At 40.0% G+C, this 22,580-nt stretch overlaps 1 protein-coding gene across 1 annotated transcript in view; it reads left to right on the top strand.

Annotated features, from left to right (window-relative positions):
• The window catches only part of ZNRF2 (zinc and ring finger 2), a 58,711-nt gene extending 36,993 nt beyond the window's left edge, over nucleotides 1–21,718 (top strand). Inside the window, exons 3-5 of the mRNA XM_058799991.1 lie at nucleotides 13,806–13,911; nucleotides 14,626–14,703; nucleotides 15,822–21,718. Coding sequence (XP_058655974.1) covers nucleotides 13,806–13,911; nucleotides 14,626–14,683 — 164 coding nt within the window. The 3' untranslated portion in view covers nucleotides 14,684–14,703; nucleotides 15,822–21,718. The remainder of the gene's footprint in view (nucleotides 1–13,805; nucleotides 13,912–14,625; nucleotides 14,704–15,821) is intronic.
• The last annotated feature ends 862 nt before the right edge of the window (nucleotides 21,719–22,580 follow it).

The following is a 22,580-nucleotide window of genomic DNA, read 5'->3' as shown; positions in this document are numbered from 1 at the left end:
CTTGTTTCTTACTCTGCCCTAGGTGGTTCTGTGCTCTGTCCTCAGGGATGCTGGGGAGGCAGAAGAGCATAGTTTAAAAGGTAGTTTAACAGAACATGTAAAAAGACACTTACCCCCATGCTTGCAGTTAAAATAGTGCTATTTACTCTTTCTTTTGATCTTGTGTTCTCGTGAACATCCTCCAGATTATGTAGGAGGTTCATTCAGTTTCCCCAATGCTTTAAAACTGTTTTCTTCAGTAGTTCTTGAAAATATAAAAAACTGTTGAACTTTGAGATTTTTTTAAAGTGGTGACAGTAGAACATTATTATAGTAAATAAAATTTTCATCTCAGACATTTGCACAGATGTTCTGCTGTGAATTAATATAATAGTGGCCCAGACTTCTCATAACTTGTCTTGCAAATCATTGTTAGATTTGAGAAGAGCAATTATGTTTAAAGTAATGTTTGATTAAAATAGATTGACTGGTTTGTACTTTCTCCCTTTAAGAATTGTTGATAATGTTTGGACAAGAGCAGGCTTTTACTGATGTTCACCAGTCTAAGCCAAAGATAGCTACTTGTTCAAACCAGACTGCCAAGAGGAACAGTGGCAAACTTAATTTCTTCCTCCCTTTGTTCAATAAAGCTGTATTTCCTTCCCACCATCCCAAACCTCTCCTTCAGCAGTTTTTGGTGCCTCACAGAAGAGCATCACTGCAAAAGCAGCCTGTTACATTTCAAGTTTGTTGGGAAGGGAGGTAGTTCATCTCGAAGAGTAATGCTGATGAATGTCACTAAATAAGACCACACTGCAGTTCAACTTGTGCAACCTGTGCCTGCCTAAAGGGAGGAGGTGGGACCTGCTTCAGTGACCCCATTCCAGCCTCAGTCACTGGATGAACTGGGTCAGTCTCTTACAGTGTGGAGTTGCAGCACTTTTAGAAGCTGCAGTCTCTTATCTTTCCTCCACACCCACAAACTGTCAACCCTTTGCTATGGAGCCAGAAAAGTAAGCTGTGTGTTTGTATTGGTGTGGCTGTGAAGAAAGCTCATCAAATGGGAACACAGTGTAACTGACAGGGAAGTACTTTGAATGTCTGGAGCAGCAATTCCCAGAATTGCAGACTGCCCCATTTATCTCTGCAAGATACACTCATGGAGATGTAGTGGTGGTGGTTGAAGTATCAATATTGCTTCTTGTTTTACTTTGCATGCAAGAGAAATGTGGGATATAGATTTGTAAAGAAGCTATGACAACTCACTTTCATGGTTCAGGTTGGAGATGCTCAGTAGATCATGCTGGATTTTCTTTCTACTGTAATGAAATAAAGTGGATATGCTTTGATCCTGCTGAGAAGGACACGCTGCAGAGATCACACCTATTAATATCTTACACTTTTCTCTGATTTGTTGTGCATGTGACTTACTCTTCTAACAAACCTTTGGGGAGAAATATTTTCCGCATACTTTTCCTTCAGCCAGGCCTAAATCTGCTAGACTGAACTTCCTGTGGCAAAGCCATGGCAAAATAGCTTCAATGTCACCTCATAGTTAATTCAGTTCTTGAGAGCAGGACAACATTTTTTTCTCGATACACTGGAATTGCCTGCCTTTAAATGCATACCTGTGCCATGGGAATATTGTGGATAAATACAGTAAAGCTTTTGACAGCTATAGAACAAGCCCACTTGTTTCTGGAAGAAACAGAGAAAATGGGATCATTCATGTGCTGAATAGCTCAAGTTATTTATTTTGCTCATATGCCACTCCTTAACCCCAGACACCGCTGTTGCACTGACAGCGCTGCTGAAGTCAAAGGACAGTTCTTGTCCTAGAAAATGAGAGCCACACCTGTGAGGCAGCGAACATGAGCGGGTGCCGCGGGGAGGGAACGGCCGTGTGCTGTGCTCCCTTACATAATGGCAGCGCCGGGCCGGGGACAGCTCTGCCCGCCGTGCCGTGCCGTGCTGCCATGTGCCGTGCCGTGCTGCCATGTGCCGTGCCGCGCCGTGCCGCGCCGTGCCGTGCCGTGCTGCCATGTGCCGCGCCGTGCCGCGCCGTGCCGCGCCGTGCCGTGCCGTGCTGCCATGTGCCGCGCCGTGCCGTGCTGCCATGTGCCGCGCCGTGCCGTGCCGCGCCGTGCCGTGCCGCGCCGCCATGTGCTGTGCTGTGCTGTGAGTGCGCACCATGTGATGCGGGCAGACGGAGCTACCTTCCATGGCTCGCACTTAGTCAGTCTTTAGCTGGAGAGGTCATTCAGAGGATGTCATAAATCGCGTCTGCAACTGCTGCAGTCTTGTGACTGCTGCGAACTTAGCTCCAGGGGAAATAATGCTCCGAGCTTTGCTAGCTTTCTGTGGTAATTCTGCAGTCTTTAAAGCTGATACCTCTAAAACCTTGAGATTTTACTCATTTGCTAGCAGCAGTCTTTTTTTTTTTCTTCTTTTTTTTTTTTTTTTATTTTTTAGTTGCCCTGTGGAGACAAACCTTGAAAATATCCCTTTTTTAATCATAGAAAATGGATTTCATTTGCTGGATTTTGAAATAATACTCTTGGAAATCATTAGGTCTTAAAAAATAAATACCAGAGTACATCTCACTGATCTATGTAGGAATTTAATGATATTTCTTTCTCTGAATTTCTCAGTTTTGTAGGAACTAATACAGATTATTTGCAGATCAGGACTTTCTCCCCCCCTCTAAAGAAGTATGAAAGAATAAGCTACTCCTTCTGGCTCAGAAACTGCCCCAAGGGCAGATCAATTAGAAACTACTGCCTGAAATGTCATTTGTATTTTATTTTTTTTCTTCAGATTAAAATCTTGCTTAAAACCTGCTGCCCTTTGATTACTTAAGTAGTCCTGTGCTTCTGAGCTGCAGACTCAGCCTTTCAATGCACAAAAGAAGTCAATCCAGCTTTTGTAGGGGATTCCAGTGATAAAACAAGGCAAACTCTTCAGAAACAAGCTGGGTGAGAACACTGCTGGTGTGAGAGAGTACTCTCACTTCTAAACTGGGGATTCTTATCACTGCTTACACTGGGGAAAGATTACCAGCTTCTAGTTTCTACTCTAGTTTCTAGTATTTTTAACAAAATCCAGTGATTCCAGAACAAGATGTAAAACACCTACTGACATAGGTACAAAATACTAGACTTGCCTATTCTGTCCTCCCTGGGGGAGTCTCTTTGCTCCCCAAAGTTTGCATGACTTTGTCTCATATGGCTGTAGATTTGCTCAGCTTCAGAAATAACCCCAAGTTCTAACACACAGCTGAAACATGAGAAACTTCACTGGTGTTTAGTGCTGAATTATATTAACACTCATGAAACGTTGTTAAAACTTCCTCATAAAAACATCAACTTCCATTTTAACCCTGCACTACCAGTTTATCTGTAATTTAAACCATTATCAGATTTTCATAATTTTGACCATGTTCCTCATGCCCTCCTTCCTTGTGTGAAGTTTGATTAGGTACTATTGATGTGTATTGTTAGGTATTTGATGGCCCCTGTGTAGCTAAGCAAGAATATAGTATTCACTGTTAATTTTTAGCCCATAAATAATGTTTGTTTGTTTGGAATGAAGAAGTGGTGGAAGGAATTGTTTGGTTAACACTTACCTTTTTTTTTCTTCTCCCAGTTCCAAGGAAGTCTATTTTAATCTATGGCTTTATTAGCTGAAATTGTCATAATGATGTTCAATAGTTTTGGAAACATCTAAATTGAAAAAAACAAGGAGAAGAATAAAACTTTAAATGGCTGTAGAAATACACAGCCAGATTATGGGCATGTAACTTGGAACAAATACTGGAGAAGTGTCTTTGGGGACGTTTGGTTTTTTTAAACACATCTTCCATACTAACCTTTTTGTGTTGTTGTTTGTGAATTATCATGATTACTGAGTACTGTTGGAATTGTCCTTTTTTTTAATTTCACTTAGTCACTTTAAAATTTAAAGGAAGGTCTATTGATGGTTTGGTTTTTCTGTTTTTGTTTTGTTTTGATTTTGGTTTTTGTTTGGGGTTTTTTTTCATCCTCTTGCAATTCAATACCTACATACTCAGTATCTCACTGGGATAGTGATAACCTGTAGGTACCTGTTAGCACCAGAAATACTGTATCTCTATGCTTGCTGCAATAAATTAGAATACTGGCTAATGGGTTAGTGTAGAGTAGAAAAACTGAGATAACTTTGAAAACCCTGGCTCAATATCTGATGTTATCAGAACCTTTGCATTCAGACATGTTTTGCATTCCATCTATATCACAAGGATAATTGCATTTAAAATAGGAATAGCTTGTAAAAAGGAGTCTGTCTGCTGCAAACAGAAAAGACAGACAAGTAAAAATTATGCAGTGATTTATATCCTTGTCCCATGTATGCATGTTAACACCAAAAGTTGTGTTCATCTGGAGAAGGCTGATCTGGAGCCTGCTGGGAAAAGTGCCTTCTAGGCCTAGCACCTGGCACTGGGGTTAATAAGCCAGACTTCATGCACACTGGGTGTTGGCACCAGTGTTTTCATTGTCTGTTGCTTGGTAATGCATCCTATCTTCCCTAAGTATAGTGTCTTAGTCACACACACCTGCTTTTTCTCCCCCCCCTCCTGTTTTACCTTAGGCTCATAGTTTCATCTTTCATGCCATCTCCCTGTGCACTCATTTTGCATCAGATCAAACCAAACTCCTCTGCTTGCAATGAGTCAGTTACTTGGCCAATGTTAAAAGACTGGAAAAAAGATTTGACAAAACTTATTGTGCTTAGGGCACCTGCAGGAAGCCTGGAATAGGAGCCTGAAGAAGGACAATGTGAGCAAAACATGGAATCAAATCCTTCATCCAACTTCAAAACAAGTCACCATTAAAGTAACCCATATTGCCCAGACTAATAGGATAGATAACTTCATCTGAACTGCTTCTCTTCATTTCCTTTCTCTGCCTCTGTTGTTCCTGCCCTACCCTTTCCTTCTGTGACACTTTCTAATGTGCTTGTTTTATCTGTCATGTGAGAGTTCTCATGCATTTCATTAGGTCAGTGTGTCCCCATCACACTCCTAGTTCATTGCAGACCATGAAGAATGAAACATCTTATTTGAAAATCTTTGCAATGCAATTTCTCTGGCTTCTGGCTGTAATTTCAGTGATGGTGACGACTGAAGATTTGCCATTTGGAAAAGTTTTCTCTCCAATCTTTTAGATCTTCTGTTACATTGGGGATAAAAGAAGCTGACCAAGCAAAAGGGATTTCCCAAACTCAGTGGGGATCTTTTAGAACTGCCACATCAACATCCTGCACTTGCGAGATCTTATCCAACTTAGATTTTTCCTTCAGCTTGATCAGACCGTCATCTTCTGTTGTTTCCTCTGCCACATCCGTGCTCTGCCTTACCTGCTAAGTTTTTAAGAACATTGTTTGTGATAGCATCCAGTCTTGATTTGCAAAAATTGCTCATTTTAACAGACTTATAGCATCTGAGTGAAATATTCCTTCTGACTGTAAAGTTGTGGGAAGAGACCTGTTTCTGCGCTGTATTTGGAAGGAATTCTTCACCCTTCACCTGACCACAGTGGTAGCTTTTCTTCATGAAATCATTAACTCAGATACTCAAGTGATTTACTACCAGAAGAACCTTATATAGATAAATATTCTTGGGGTTAAATGCCTTGGTGGGGTTGGGTTTTTGTTTTTTTGTTTGTTTTGTTTTGTTTGGGTTTTTTTGTTTTGGTTAATTGGTTGAGTGATTGGGGTTTGTTTTGGTGTGTTTGGGTTTATGTTTTTTTGGGTTTCGGTTTTGGTGTTTTTTTACCTTTGGTAAAGAAGTTATCTGCTATGCAAGGCAAGCTGGAATTCAAGTCTCTCATTTTTCTTGAGTGTACCCTGCATGGTAACCCTGCCTGTTGCTTAAGCAGAAACTGTATAGTTCACCCACCTTTGTACTGGATTTCTGGCCTGCAGTCCCAAGTTTTCAATAGACCTAAGTTGATTTTTCATCTGTCATAGCAGTTTCTTGGTACTGATATAAATTGCTGGGTATGCATAAGCAGCATTTAAATATTTTGCTTTGTTTTACTCCTGAACAAACAAAAATGATAAAAGATCTGCATGTGTGGATCCCGCACTTCTATTCTTTCTTGCCTGCTTCTGTAAGTTACTTTCATCCCAGCTCTATTCTATCTCCAGCTCCCTGGAAGAAAGGATCCTCTCTAAATGCAGCAGACTCTGTCAGCAATACAATCTGGTTGCCTCTGGCCATTTAATCAACCACTCCTCCTTTTGTAGCATACTTGTCGTGCAAGATCCTTTTTGATGGTAAACTCAGCCTTGAGAAGTGTAAATCATTCTTCCCCGATGGAGCCAAGGAGGATGTATTTCCCAAGTGATCCTTTCTTTACGCTGTTTCCTAAGGTATCTTGTTTTGCTGCTGTTTTGTTTCTTGTGGGTTTGCCCCTTTACATGCTGCTTTTAACTCCTGACATTCAAGATTAACACTCGATAACCTGAGAGGTCATGTAATACTGGTGAAAACCCAAGAAAACACCCTGAAGGCAGCTTCCTTATTCCATGTGCTGCTGTGAGCAGCTTTGTTTCAGGCAGCATGTTCATGGTGAGATTTCACATGGCTATGGCTGCATTCAAGAATTTTTCACTCAATCACCTTCTGAGAAGACAAGATTTAAAGTATTGTCCCCCAGAAGCAATAGGAGATTGCTTCTGATAGGAGAGGGGTAAGCCTCAGGACAAAATACATCATGCCAAGGAAGATAGTTCAAGAATTAGGTACCCCTTGGGTCATCCAAAAAACGAATATATGTCAGCTCACTTGAAGTGACTTAGTACAAGACAGATAAGGCTGGCAAAAAGTCTTTTTACATCATGTTCTGGAGGACAAGACTGTTTATTTGTGGTTCAGTTATGAACAGGTGTAACTCTTTGGCTGATACCTAAACTAAAATTTGGCAATTTTAAGACATAGTACTTATGTCAATGTGGTGAATGGAATTTATCTTTAGTAGTCAGTGCAACAGGAGAAAGTTATTTAGCTATCTTGAGATTATTTAATGTCCAAAGGCATCTTAAACTGCAGGCAGACTGATTAAACAGACATTGGAAAGACTGAAGCAGAAGTTTTAGAGTAAATCAGATAATTATATTGAGAGCAAATCTTGAATCACTATGGAAAGGCATAGTCACTAGCAGTAAGTCTCAAGATGGGAGGACAAGACATTTCATGGCCAGTTGGGCTAATAGAATTTATCTAGTATGAATACCTATTTTACCCCAACACTCTCTGTCAGCAGTGTAAAATTGGACTGTGAAAGCTGGTACACTGATAACAACAGCACAGGAATGGATGTGGATGCTTGGAAGTGAGGAGCTTTATTTCTCTGACTGCTTGGCCTTTTTTTGCAAAGTGTAACTTTTCAGTGGGAGCCCTGAGGTGCAAACTTGACTTTGTCTGCAAGCAAGATACCTTAATTGGATATTGTATCAAACCTGTGTTATTTATACTTGGGATTTAAATTTTGGGTTTTATTGAACCATAACTTGTACTGGCACCCTGTATCATATAGCTCGAGCTGGGTTTCCCTTGTCACTGAAGCTAAATCTCTCCACAGAAGAACTCAGTTTTCTTCAGCATGCAAATCCTTCTGCCTTCTGTATTAATTAGCTACCTGGATACAATTCTGTTTAGGTAAACTATGACTACACAACACCGACTTTTTTACTCGTGCTCGCTTAAATGTATTTCTGTCACTACTGTTTCAGTTTTATCTTTATCTCACCAGAAGTGTTTTTCTCTACCGTAGACCCGATTGTTATCTGTCTGAACAGGAAGCATCTAGCTATTTCTCAGAATTTACTAAACTCAGAATGTCCCACAAAAATTTAAATCCAGTTCTTCAAATGTGGGTTAGCTAAGAAACAATGACACTTCTGTAGCCATCTCCTTCTATCTCAGCCTGGTGTTGCTACACAAGTATTGCCACTTAGGCCTAATTCTGCAAATATTTTTCTTGTGGTGTGACTTTGCCTTTGTTTTGCAAGCTCCCTCCTCTTTACTTTTGTGTTTTAAGAAGAGAGAGCACCAAAGACTGTAGACAATGTGTGTGCAGGAAGTCTTTCATGATGGATATCTGTTTGTGCATAGCTATCTCAGTCCTGGACCAACACTGAGCAACGTGAGAGGGATGGGGAAAACAAGGATAACACTTGGACTTGGAGTAGGAGATTGTAAAGGGCTGCAGTGTGGCAAGGGCTGAAGAGTGAGATGCTGAAAAACATCACCACACTGCCCAACCCAGCAATTCATCAAGCACTTTGTCAGTATTTGATGAAGGCTCACGTTTGTTGCAGCTTGACAGCTTGCTTTGGAGAGGTTTAGTTCTTGTATATTGTGGCTGGGAAGGTATTTGTGGCTTGCTTAAGTTCTAGGTATTACCATATGAGTCATGCAGTGCTGTTTGGGGTGATTGTATGCACAAAAAGTTACCACCTGTGCTTGTTTGATTAGCACAAGGGTATTTGGTTTTTTCAGCAGCATAGAAGGGAATTTGGATTTAAGTTATTGACATGCTCAACTTTGTAGTGTTGTGAATCCTGAAGACTGCTTAGCTGTGGTACAAGTTAAAATATTGGATGTTAAATATCTTCCCTTTTAAATTTGATCCAGAGGAGGTGGCTTATACTAAAGCAAAGAGAAATCTTTCTAGTTAGAAATCCACTGCTTCTTCACTACCGTGCTGAGGGTAGTGAATTTCCACTTCTGGCTGTGAAAGCACAATCTTCATAGGTGAACTGAGCTAATGGCTTCAGCTCTGCCTTGCTCAATCTGCTGACTGACCCTGCAGCTGTGAAAGCTGAGTGGCAAAATAAGCATAAGCAGTGACAACTGAATTATGTTCCTCCTTCTGTTGGGAGCTCTGAGCACTTAAGTATCATCTTTCCTTCAGAGTGCCTTTCTGCCTCAACTTTTGAGCAGCAAAACCTTGGCTGACCTGGTCATCCAAGAATGATCCCTAGAGAATCAAGAGTATTCCTCTTGTGGCAGCCAGAATACTAAAAACCAGCTGTAATGTCAAAGAACTGCTGGCTCTCCTAGTGCTTAGGGTGCACTGGGAAGGACAGGTTTTGCTTGCAGTCAGTACCAGTTTGCAAAGCTCAGTCCCTGAGCTACATGAGAAAAGCACTTCCTGTGCATAGTCGTTTTCCTTCCATTCCAGTGTCTACTTCTCCCAAGGACATTAACCCCCTATAAGAAGGCTGTCCATATTATTTGTATCAGATAGTTTAAAATATTTCTCTCTTCCTCCTTCCTCCAGTGCCTGAATTGCAGCAGAAAATGGAATGAGATGATGGAGGGCAGGAGGAGTGGTAGAAAATCCAGGTCTTGAGAGAACACATTTTAAGGAAAATGAGTGTGAAGAGGAGGAAAGCATAGTAAGAAACAGCCAGAAAGAAATGGAGAGGGAGAAAAACAGATGTGACAGAAGCCATAAAGATTTAGTAAATTAAGTAACATTTAATAAGTGTGTAATCACATACACACATGCTTCCTGGCTGCTGAATAGTAAGGTACCTGTAGAAATGTGTAGGTCCTCCTTGACTCCTTGTGATATCAGCAAAATTGTAGATTTTGCAATATGAATGAATTCAAGCTCTATATGTGAACAAGTATTTTGGTTTCTAGATGTCTAGAGCTCTGCATACTCCATTTAAAAGCAAGCAGAGACAGTCTCTAGTACCTTACTAGGACGGTTTTTAGTCATCAGCTTCAAAACAGATACATGGTAATATGTACTATTTAATAAAGTTTCATCAATATTTTTAATGGCTGACATTTAACCAATTTTAGTGTCAATGCTGTTCAAAAGGTATGTTTCCATTAAGTTTCAGTGTTCCTGAAAGGGTTGATCTTTGTGGTGTCCTTCACTAGTAAGCTACTTGTGTTGGCAGCTTCCATAGATGTTTAAGGTTTTAAATTTTAGAAAAAATGCAGACATTTTCAAAAATTGTCAATCTGAGTTGGGTCAAGGTGTTTCTAACTTAGTGTTCTGTTTCCAGTGAATGCCCAGAGTGAAGTAAAATACTGCAGCTATAAAGTGATAGCTCCCAAAATATATTGACATCTCCATGATTTGTGACTTCAAGTTTCTTGAGCCTAGGGCTATATCTGCCTGTGTTTTAAAAGGCAAAACAAAAAGCATCAGCACGGATTTTAATTACCTTATCCAGAAGGTATGCAGTGCATACACTTTTGCAGTCCTCAGTTTAAAGACACTTTAATCACAGATATTGCGTATAATCCTAATCATGGCTGAGGTAGTGGCTTTCATAATTATTAGATGCCTTTTCAAAAGTTCTAAGAAAAGTTTTTAAATGCTAAAGTATGTGCAAAATTGCCAGAATGCCTGTTTTTAAATCCTCTACTACCTATTTTGCTATAAATGCAGAAATGCCACAGAATTTAATTTCCAGTCAAGATAAAAGCAGAAGCTTAGGAGGAAAAATTACTGACAACCCAAAGTTAAAACAGTAGTAACCAGGGATAGAGAAGAGGAAGAAGTATTTGAGCAGACTCAGGAGGGAAATACCGTGCTCTTTTGCAAGATTTCATCTTTAACACAGTCTTTGGCTAGTGAGTACTCGCTCAAGTAGCTGGGAAGGTGGAGGAGTGTTTACCTCCTATGAGGGCAGTGCACTTGGATGTGGGGGTGTGGTATTTGTCTGTGTCCCCACATGTGGGCAAAATGGAAAAATGTGGCTTATTTCCTCTTCCCACTTTAATTTAGGTAATACACTGATATAAATGTTCTAATCATAAAATTGATGAAGTTTTAAGCTACTCCTTCTTTTGGTTTGTGTGTTTTGTTGTTGGTTTGGGTTTTTTAAGGGAAAATTTTTCAAATAAAATGTATCTGCTGAATCACTCTGCTGCAAGAAAAAGGTGAAAACAAAAACCCTCTTCAGACTGCAGTAGTTCTGTGCAAAATGATATACAGATTTTTCTGTAACAGGTATGTTTAAGTCATTGTTAAATAGCCCTTAAACTGACTTGCATCTGATACAAGCCAGTATGTTGGTGTAGGAGAGTGCAGAACAAATTCTGACCAGATCCAGGTCTAACTGGATTATTCATTCCATTTTCTTTGTATGAGATTGATGATCCAAATCACCTAAAATGGTCAAAAGGCAGTCAGATCTAAGGTGTCATAAGTCTGTGAAGGATTGGTTTTGCTGTCATCACTCTACGTGTGTAATTAACTATAAGCTTAATTATATGGGTTTGGAGTATGTTAATGTGCAAGTTACACATGGGCATTTAGAGCAGTTGTTTTTTTGCACTCAGTATTTTATGCACAAGAGCCTTAGGTAGGATTCATGAGGTTTGCACAAGTAGGGAGTGCTGATTCCTCATTATTCCAGAGGAAGAGGAGCATGGAGACCTGTTAACGCAGCCTCTCCTGCAGGGATGGCAGAGCTGCACCGCGTTTCTGAGTCCGGTCTGTGCCAGCAGCAGCTCCCCCTGGCCTGACTGGGCAGAGCCCAGTGTGTGCCTGGTGCCTCGTCCCAGTTGGAAAGCCTGGGGTGAAGCCAGGGAGGGCAGCACGTTGTTTGCCAGGGATTTGTGCAGGAGGGCCAGTACTGGCAAAAGGGAGAGTACAGGAGTACTGGAGGGAAAATAAAAGGAGTGTCAGACACTTACGCCAGGGCTGGTGGGAGGTACAAATGTTTGAATTGGCATCACGCCCTAATGTTAGCCAAAAGGTGCAGAACCTTGTTAAATTGCTCAGTGGGAGTTCAGACCCAAGCATTGTGCAGTCTGGGGAGTGCAGGATAAGCCAGACATGTACAATGGAGAACGATGGGAAAGCTGTTCACAGGAATGCTTTCTTTTATAAACTGTGTTTTTATCGGACAGCTTTTCAATTTCTCTTATCAAAGCTTGACTAAATGCTTCCCTCTTGAGAGTGCTTGAGGGAGTGAGACTGGGATTTAATTCACTAGAGGTATCTTAGTCACATTTTGGTTTGGGTAGCAGCTGCTGATCTGATAAAGGGACTCTGTGGAAAAAGTTACTTTTATTAAGTATGCTCTGTATGTATGATAGATGCTTGAATTATTAATGGTGCTGCTTCCTACAACCTAACTGTGAGAAGAGAACTGCTCACAGGAGTTCTTGTAAAGTTTTGGTCTAGGAGGATGAAGTCTGACAGCATCAGACAAAGATTGATATCTCTGTAGCCAGACAATGTCTGGAGAGTATTTGCCTCCTGGTCAGACATTAGAATACCTTTGTATTAAAAAAACCCCAAGCAATCAAATACCAAAATCCAACTTCAAGGAAGTATTTATCCGTAGCACCCTCTTCTGGGCAAGTTGACAGGTAAGAGTTCTTAAAATATTTTCTATTGTTTTAAATTACATTGTCTCCCTAGTATCTCTAATCTTCTGAGAAGCTTACAGTTTCTGATTGAACAACAGGAGTTTACTGTGCCTAAAATACATTTTAAAATTTTCTTTGTTGTGGTGGATGTATATTGTTTATATTTTTGTTTTGAATAGTTTTCTTTATAATAGTTCACTTCATGCAAGATATTTTTCACATCTCCATCATGGTGCTACGCACATGGCATTATACAGGATTTTTAGAATAACCAATGAATGTAGTGGAGACTGAAATAAGCACTGCTTTAGAACCTCAAGCACCTGCAAGACAACTGACTGTCATTTAATGGAAACAATGTAGACCTAATTTCCTTTTACTTTCTTGCTGCCACGGTAGCTTTCTAGTAGTCTGTCATTCTCTGTATTTGGAATGCCAGTGGTGATGGAGCCACAGGAGAGAACAGCACAGATCTGCTGGTTTCTCAGTCATAGCTGCAAAAGGTACTCTCCATAAGCAATCACTCGAGGTGCCTTTTAGCAATGAAGAGGAAGCTTTTCTCTTGAAACCATGGAAACTTGAACATGTGGACTTACTTTGCCAAGTGTGCACCTTTCTGATCGGCCAGTTTGGTTGCTATGTGGTCTCTTGTTGGGAGTGCCCTGTGGAGTGTGAGGTTGTGTCTAACAGGGATTTCTAATCTGCATCTGGCAAACAGGGCCTTATGTGATCTTCTGTTTGTGGTATGACTGAATTGTGCATCCCACATTCTGGCTAAGAGAAGTGTCCAAGAGAGAAGGTTTTTATTAAAAATAATATGTTTTCCCAGAAACTTCTTAGTGAAAGCCAACTCTTCTGCATTCCTAGTAATTTACTTTTTCCTCCTTTTTTCTCAGACTTGGTAATGCTGCAAAAAATTCAGTCTCCAGGACTCATTGGAGCTATACAGCAGTGACCTTTCCTTCATGGAAATCTCACATTCCTACAGTTGGCAGTTTCATACTTTACACTGAGAAAAAGGTGGATGGGATGTAGAACATGCTAGCGTGGTGAGAAGAAGTTGAAGGTGTGAAATATGAGTTACCAGCAAGGCTGGTGGAAGAAAGCCAGATGTATACAAGAGAGATGAGTAGGAGAGTAGAAAAATCAAATGACAGGCTAAGTGTTTAGAAGCTAGGAAGAGCTTTACCTAGTTGTTTACCTACAGTGCCTTGTCAGAGAAATATTACATTCAGGCTTGAACTCAACTTCCAAGTTGAAAACTGAGCATGGGTTCTCATAATGAATCTTCAGTCAGTTGGTGTGTCACTGATCCTTGCCTTTCTGCAGGACAAAAAATACCTTCTTCTATGGCTGTCCATGATGTTCCAAATAAAGAACATTTTGCTTGTAGTAGTCTAATTCTTAACCCTTTCACTTTGTGCTCTTTCCCCAGAGGATGTGCTGAGTAAAGACGCTGGGGAGTGTGCAATATGCCTGGAAGAGCTGCAGCAAGGAGATACTATAGCACGGCTGCCTTGCCTCTGCATATATCATAAAGGGCAAGTATTCCTTACTGGAATGGATGTAAAATTCACAAGGTTGCATTTATGGTAACTCTTCTTAAGGGGTGCTTAAAGATGTGCTTAAACTGAGTTGCTTTTTTGCATTTAAAAATAACAAAGAAACAGCAGTAGCAGCCTTAAAGTTGTTTTTTAAATTACATCTTTCTGCATCTATACCAAATGCATTTGAAGTTCATTTTCCCTGCTACAAACTCCTCATTCTTGGAAAATCACCTGGATGAGGAAGGAATGTGTATCATGGCTGAGGAGTTAGGTCATGTGGGCTTAAGTTTCGTCAAATGCTAATAGAGTTGGGCAGGGGGGGGGGGGATTGGTTTTTTAACCTCTTTCATATTGTTTTTTCATAAGTGTCTGTACTTTACAGAAAGTAAAATGTCAGTGAATGATACAAGCAAGATGATGTTAGTAGCTAATTAACCTGTGTATGAAGTCTGTAATTTGTAAAATGTTTCCTTAGAAAATTTTAACACTTAAGAAATTTAGGTTTTCAACACTGTTTAATACCCAAGTATTACTGTGGTTTGGGGTTATTAATTTTTCCAGTGATGTGTGTGTATGCATATACTTCTTTGTATAATATAAAATTCTACTAGTCATTGAAATGGAGAAACCAATTTATATTCATATCCTACTGCTAAATATTACTTGTATTCATGTCAATTGTTCTCATTTTTGTCATGTATCCAACAGCTGCATAGATGAATGGTTTGAAGTAAATAGATCTTGCCCTGAGCATCCATCAGATTAAGACAAGACTCATATTTTTAGGTAATGTCTATTTATGTTCCAACAATAAATATCTTGACTACCTGAAATCACTGTACTATTTCTTTTTAATTGTGAATTTACTACTATGTCTCAGAACGACAATATTAATCAGTAAGAATTGATGTATATTGCAATATAGGCAGAAGGTTTCTACATCCTTGCATGGTGTGGTCTTTCCAGTTTTAGTACTGGAAAGTGGCAAGTCAGTGTCAAGAAACCTTTAGCATTAACCTTCTAAGAGGATTTTTCCATAGAAATGAAACAAAATTAAAATTATACAATTACAAGTCATTTTGGATTGTTCTGTGAGTACTGGCATGTATTTCGGACAGAAGTCTTTTGGAATCATATGAAAAGGTTGAAACTAGGTATTTTCAAAACTACCTTAATGTTAATGCATTCCAGAATGTTTAAAGCATATAAATAAATGAAAAATGTTGACATGTTTCTATCCCATCTCACAGAAGTTTGCATTTTTCCAGCTTATGTTTTGTGTTAATGGTTGCAGATCTGCACTCTGTGTTAAAAGTTTAAAGATTTATTCTTTAGTTGACTGACTCAGAAATGTTAAGTTACATTAAATAATTGCCCCTAAGCATTGCAAAGCACACCAACAATCACAATTCTTAGAGAAATAGAGATATCTGAAATCCTATCTGGTAGCTGAGAGTTTGGTTTTGTTGTTCTGAAGGAAATTTTTTAAAAAATCAGAAGTATTCATGACTAGCATTTATTTGTGCATTTCTTTCATGTTGCTTCATGTGTCTGTGTTGTAGGGCTAGCAAAGAAAACCTCAAGGAAGATATCGTGCTACTGAGATAATTGTTTTGATCTCAGGGCAGTGTTAGCCAAAATTAATAACCAAACACATTTCCTATATTGCCCCCAGTCTCTGGTTGTGGCAGAAGGCTGCATGCTGTTCATGAACACCTGTGTCTCTGTACATGCTTATGGCTGTCCAGCCTCATGTTAAATTCTATTTGCTTTTTCCACAGCAGGGATGGTGATAACTGGAGACTTAGGAAAAAAAGGGGAGGAAAACTCAGTTGTTGTGCTCATGCTGTTTGAATGGTTTCTGTACTGAAATAATAGTATTTTCTCCTCTGCTTTTCCAACAGCTGCTTCCACTGATCAGAAAACATAGGAGATGTGAGGTTCTCTTGCTGAACACAGCGTGCCTGGCTTGAGACTTAGTTCTTTGTGGCTGAAAAAGGCAAAGATGGACAGTGACATGGAGAAAGCATTGCAGACACCGTTACTTGACAGTAGTGCTCAGTATACCAAACACTCATGCAAAGGACACACAGGGATTTTGAAAATGCTGCACATCCTGTAACAATCGACTCCCCAGAGACATTACTGACACTGTTTTGTATCGAAGGCCAAAGTTCCAAATTTCAGCCCAACTTCTGGTTCTGTGAAGAAGCGAGTTATTGGACATGTTTCCTACTGCCTCCAGTGGAAGTGGAGACATTTGATACGTGCTCTCTGAGACCCTCGCAGGGGAACGGCCCCAGATCGGAGTGGGAACGTTTTCACCTTCTCGTTGGCTGAAGAACAGTACATGGCAAACTAAATAAAATCTAACAGTGTGACCTTAATTTACTGAATTCACACCCTGTTTTACGTTCTTCACTTTTTTCAAGAACAGAAAACATAACCCGCTCTGTGTAGGAATACTGTATTTCAAAGTTTTGTAACTAAACCTTTGTCACAATGCAGTCCAAAGAGTAAAACCAAGACAGGTAACTAATTTATATTGATCAAGCTATAGAGATTGTTGAAATCTGCACATTGTATTGCTATTTAAGTAACAAAAATGTCTCTTTTATTGCTCATGAGTCAAAATGACAGAAAGAAATGCAGCAAAGCAAAATCTTACAGCTATGCAACTTTTTTTAAAATAGGAAAAAGAAATGAATTACCAATTTTAAGTGCTGCCAGTTAAGGTAATTTGTTTAACGGGTATTTTTTTAAAGATGTTTCAGGTAATTATTTTATTGTACTACTCTCATCTCCAGGCTGCCTCCTGAGGTGTAAATGAATAACTGCAAGTGTGGGCATGGGGAGAGGTTTTTATAGGCATGGGTGAGATTACATCGAGGTGGGATTTGTGTTTATTTTTCGAACATGCGCAAGTTCATGTTTCCTTGTTTGAATGTGGTTTTTGGTCGCAGGATCTGTAGTACATTGCATCTAAACCCTTGGTGTCTTCGTGTGGAGACCACCATTTGACAGTGTGGGTTTTCGTTTAGTTTGGATTTTTTCTATCTTTCTTCTTTTTTTTTTTTTTTAAATTCATCTGCATTTGTTTAATTTATTATTATTTTACTGTATTATATTGGTGTACCAGAGCTCCACAAAACACAGGTTGTCTCTGGGTGGATACACCAAGTAAAACTGTGGATATGTATTAGTTCCCACAAAGTATCACAGTTAAAATTGATTTTTTTTTTTTTTTTTTAAAGACAATGAACTGGAACAGATATCAGGGTTTAGAAGCATACTTTTTATATCGAGAATTAATTGTAGTAGTTTCTGAATTTCACAACACAGGGAAGAGTTTATGAATATTTATTAGCAACAGTATTCTTAGTTTCAATGGCTACAATAAGTTGCACAACACTTCAGACTTTTTCTTGTACATAAATAATTCTGGTTGGATTCTGGTTTTTTTTTGTTTGTTTGTTTGTTTTGTTTAAGTACACATTTCTCTCCGTTGCTGCTGTGATTTATATCAAAAAGGGCAAAGAACAGGAGCAACTACCACTATCTGGAGAAGAAGTGCAGTTCATGTTCTTAAACTCTCCCATCTTGCTTGAATAGCAGTTCTTCCCTGGATAACATTTTCTCCTGAATGTTGCTCTGTAAAATGCCTTTGTTACGCTGCAAATCTAAAGGAGTCCAAACTAGATAATTGTCATAATTGCCAGTGCAGTTTCTATACTTTTGGGCTTGCATCACTGGTTTCAGCTGAACCTGTAAGCTATGAGGCCCTGTTGAGTTCTCTTTTTCAGTGGGAGCAGAATCATTTTGTCACACATTCGATTCTGTAGTCACATCAAATGTACAGTCATTCCCTGTACAGAGTCCTTTTTTGATGAGAATATTTGTGTTGCCTTGTATTATCTTGGGGGAGGGAGGGAGGGGATGTGGAACTACAGCACCTGTGATACTCAAATAGTGGTGTTGCCTGCAGGCCCATTTTCCCAATGTTTTAAACTCCTGATATCTTCTGAAAGTAAAACTTTTCCATTTGCATTGATTTAATGTTTACTGTTGGCTTCATGCCTGCAGAAACTCACCTGTAGCCATGTAAAGGGGGTAGGTCGGTGTTTTGATGTCCTGTGCTCTGAGGTCATAGATAGTCTTTGGCTTGAGGGTTAAGTACGTAAATACAAGAAACATAAATCTGTGTAAAACTTGAGCTCAGTTTTGGTAGTTCATACTTCTAGTTCACTCACTGTTTCCTCAAAACCCTTCATCTTCTGTATTCAGATGGAAGTAGCTGATTTAAAGGCCCAGCAGTTGGGACTGTTGTCCCATGTTTAGGAACAGTGTTGGAAAAGCAGGTCACTAGCTATCACTAGCTATTGCACTGGTGAAGCTTTTGCAGGCAAGAGTCCATGGCTGCTTCCATCAGCACAGTAGAGCAGCAGTTCCTTGGATTATTTGAGGAACTGATACAAGGTCAGCTTTAGTTTGATGTTCTTGGTATCCATAAATCTCTTCTGAAAGACAATGGGAGGTTTTCTTGTATCAAAACCTGTAAGATAGACCAAGCCTGGAATGACCCTGGAAGCATGAGAGTGATGCTTGGGTTTGAAAACACCAGTGGAAACTCACCTAGGTACGCTTTCTGTCACCATCAGCTGGTGATGACCATGCTGTAGGCACAGCTCTAGTCACAGACAACACCTTCATTTTGAAAATGTCCTCACAGGGGTGTCAACTCATTGTGCTTCAGAAGGGAAAAATAAACACCAAACAAGTCCTGTGTCTCAAACAAGGAACACCACGCTTGTCCACAAGAAGCAATAACTTCAATTTCGGTGCGATATGCTTCTTTGCCTGTAAATATCTTGAGATTGCCAATTCTGTGCTTTTCAGAGTATTTTCTGTCATCTGGCCTATATCTTCCCTAAGTATGTAAGGGTGTGAAATAATTCCCATACTCAGGTCTGCCATAAACATGCTGCTTGCCAGCAGGGGAAGAGTAGATTTTACACTGTCTTGAAATGTGCGATTTTTCTGAACTTGTAACATACCCATGTCTCTTCAGTAGCAGCTCGTGTTTTGAAGTTCATAGTGGAGGTGGCTGTGAGTTGGTTTGTATTTAACCATACCCCATACAATAACAAGGGAGTCAAGACTGCTGTCAGCACAGGGCACCCTTTGTCCTGGCACTTACAAGTCAGTATATCTATAATAATGCTTCCCTTTGGAAGGAGGTAGCTCATTTTCTTGCAGTGTGTACATTCAGCAATGAGTTGAGTAGGATGTAAAAGCAAAAATACGAAGCACACCACAAATTATTGGTATTTTAATTTTGGGAGGGATAAAGCCAAAAACAGATGGTCTTATTTGTAGTCAAGTTAGCTGTCATAATCAAGGGGAAGTGTACTGGGGTATTTTGGAAGGGAAAACATGTAGGGTATGTACAAAAATGTGGGTGGATACTTGTGACCTTGGTTTTTTTCCCTGCTTCTCCTCTTATGATGTAAAGGGGGTTTATGACTGAATCTCAATATTTATACATTTATCCTACTTCTTAATTTTAGGAGCACTGGGTTTTTAATTAAGCTTTGCTGAAAGGCTGGAGAGCTGGTACAACAGACTCCCAGGCAACTGAAATCTCAGCAAATATGGGAAAGATAATTTTTATTGAGAAATGTGGATCTTTGGTGTTTATGGAGGGATATGTCTAATATGCGAGATGTGCTGGAGAATGCTTTTAGTGCTCTGCCTTTTCTATGTGAAGGCTTTGGAAACTTGCTCCATTTCTTCCGTGTTCCACCAAAAGCAAGGGACTTGGCACTTGGATGTTACTATCTCTCTTTGCAAATGGTGGCAAAACATTGCTTTTGATGCAGACAGTGATCTCTCTGAGTTTCTTGTGGCTTTTAGCCATTTTCCTGTATTGAAGGAGTATTTGTGTGCAAATTTGGTACTAATTCTGCTGTGCTGTTGGGATTTTCCTGCTGAGAGACTACCACACACCTGGGAGTGCAGAAGTGCTACTATGGGATCTTCCAGCTCACCTTTGGTAGTGGAGGATTCTCTCTTTTTTTGATGAGTGCTATATTTGATGATTCACTTGCCACCCTTCCGAGCTTTAAAGTCATTATAGTATCCGTTTCTTCTCTGCCTAGCTGAAGATGAGATATATGTTAGGCCATATTCCTATATGAATAGGCTTTTCATTGGCATCAGCAAAAGTGATCTAAGAGGTTGTAACTGTAAGAGAAGGCTTCTTATGGATTTCCTACAATCCAGCCAAATGTGGTTTTTTTCATGCAGTTCCTACCTTAACTTTTTGTCATTCAAAACACTCTGCGTGAGAAATCCGTGACAGAACTATGTCCAGGATTTGTTTTCCTGAATGAAAAATCTGTGATGTTTCTGTTTCTCCACATAAGTAAGTTGCTTCTAAAATCAAGTTGGAGATGGTTTAGCTTGTTGGGGGTTAAAAAAACCAATCCAGTCCATACTCTTAAATTACATTTGGTTATCTTACTCCACAATTATAGGCTGGCTTTCCAAGCTGCTTGTGTTCTGTAAAGTCATGTCTCAGTTAGTACATCAGAGCTGATAATGGGATAAACTGTAAAATGACCTCACTGTGGGGCATTATTAGTTGTTGAAGACTTGCTCAGGTAAACCACCATAGGAGTAACCTGCACCTGAAAAAGGAATATCCTGCACCATAAGAATATCCTGCACCTGAAAAAGGCTGGACTTGGTTCTGTCCTGGATTTAATAAGTTGCCAGTGTAAAGAAGTAGAAGGCAGCCAGCCTACTCACTGATCTTTCTGGCAGCTTTTAATCTATGTGTGTTTGTTTGAGAGACTTTTGCCCTTGGGTGTGCTTTGGCAAAGATTTTGCAACGATAAATAGGATTTGCTTGATTTTGGCAGAGTTTCAAGTGTAAGTAACCCGACGTTGCAAGAACATAATCTGTTGCTGAATCCTGTTCCTCTTGTTTTCTTTCAAATCTGTCCCTTTTAATGCTGATATGTTATATTTCATAGTAAACACTTCTCAACACGACTGGTCACAAGCTCTCAAGGTGTGAAATTCTAAGAGAAAGAGAAATCAAAGCTTGATTCTATGCTCTTGTATATATTAAGATGAAGCTGGAATATTTGTTACCATACAGTGAAGAATTCTCCCCTAGCTGATATTGCCAAAGCACTATAACTTTCAAGGAAGAAGGGAGGTGGCTTAGCTGTAGAGGGGATGCTTTAGTGAGCTACATAAAAACTACTTGTAACAAATTTTAAGAGCTGCAGTGTGGCACTGAATGAGTGGTGATCCAGCGTTAACCTTTATCCCTTGATTACAAATCTCATTCTGGCTCTTCCCACCCTTTGGCAGATACCTGCTGGGAGGGAGCAGAGTGTGTATTCCCTTTTTTTTGTATGCCTCTTCCTACAGACCTAACCTTGCCCACGGTGAGTTAGAGGGAAGTCCATGCTTGCTTCTGAAATGCCACCTGTATGTGCAGTGGTAATGGACAAGATACCTTCCTTCATTACCCGGAGCAGAAATTGGAATGTAATTTGCAATGTCTAATGTAAATGTAAAATATATTTGTTTGTTTTGTTGTTGTTTTTTTTTAATTGAGCAGTATGATTGCAAGTTGACTTAAGTTGTTCTAAGGTACTCTTTTCAGTGGTTTGCCAGTACATAATCACGAATGAAAATATTTTTTTATTGATTTTTAGGTTGTATGTTTAACATTCCATTCATGTAAAATATGTACAAATATATGTAATAAATCTTTTGAAGCACAGTTTTCCTCACACTTCCAGGTGATTTTTTTTTCAAGTATTGATGAAAGAGGCATTGCTGTGGGACAGAACTTCTGTATGTCTGAGCTGGAGCAGAGGAAGGAAAAGCAGTGCATGGTTTAGAGCCACAGCCAGAAAAGCAGCTTGGCATCTCACCTCTCTGCAGTCCTGCAGGTGGGAGTGCAATCCTCAGGCCCCCTCTGGCCCCTCTGAGTCCCTCTCACTCTTCACCTGTCCCACAAGCAGTGATGTGATAGGCTTATATCCCTCTGGGCAGGGAAGGTCTCAGCAGACAAGAGCTGATGTAGCTGCTGTTTTGTGGGGGTGGCTGGAGGTGAGATGTCTCTGGTTAATGCATCCTCTGTAGGTCTTCAGCAGACATAATGGCCTTCAAGGGTAGCATAAGTTAGAGCTGCCAGGGCAGTAGGTAGGGAAACTCATAGGTGGTTTCCAAATAAAAAAAAAAAAAAGGAATATGGGGCAAAGATGGTAGCAAATAGCCTTTCTCATCACCTGGAGTCTGGGAACCCCCATCAGAGGATCAAGGTAACTTAATAGCTGCTCTTTCCTACAGTTTCCTCAAACCCAAATTCCACTTCAGCTTCCTCCCAAAACACTTCATGGTTGCCTCTTAAAAACTGATTCCATGACAGCATACCTGTGGCTGGGCAGTGCATGGATTTCTTTGTCCTGGATGGTTCCCAGCACTCTGGTCTGTTCTTAAACAGAAGAGCTGGAAGGAGGCTACTATAACAACCTCCTGCAGAGACAGGTTGCTGGAGGAGGGAATTTCTGCCCAGAGCCACTGTGGGTGTTAAATTGTTCCCCAGTGGAGCATCCTGACAAGGGCAGAGCACTGTGATG

Source organism: Ammospiza caudacuta, chromosome 1 (genome assembly GCF_027887145.1).
Source record: "Ammospiza caudacuta isolate bAmmCau1 chromosome 1, bAmmCau1.pri, whole genome shotgun sequence".
Classification (NCBI taxonomy): domain Eukaryota; kingdom Metazoa; phylum Chordata; class Aves; order Passeriformes; family Passerellidae; genus Ammospiza; species Ammospiza caudacuta.
The sequence above is the reverse complement of the archived record's forward strand: the minus strand, read 5'-3'. Positions and strand labels throughout refer to the sequence as shown.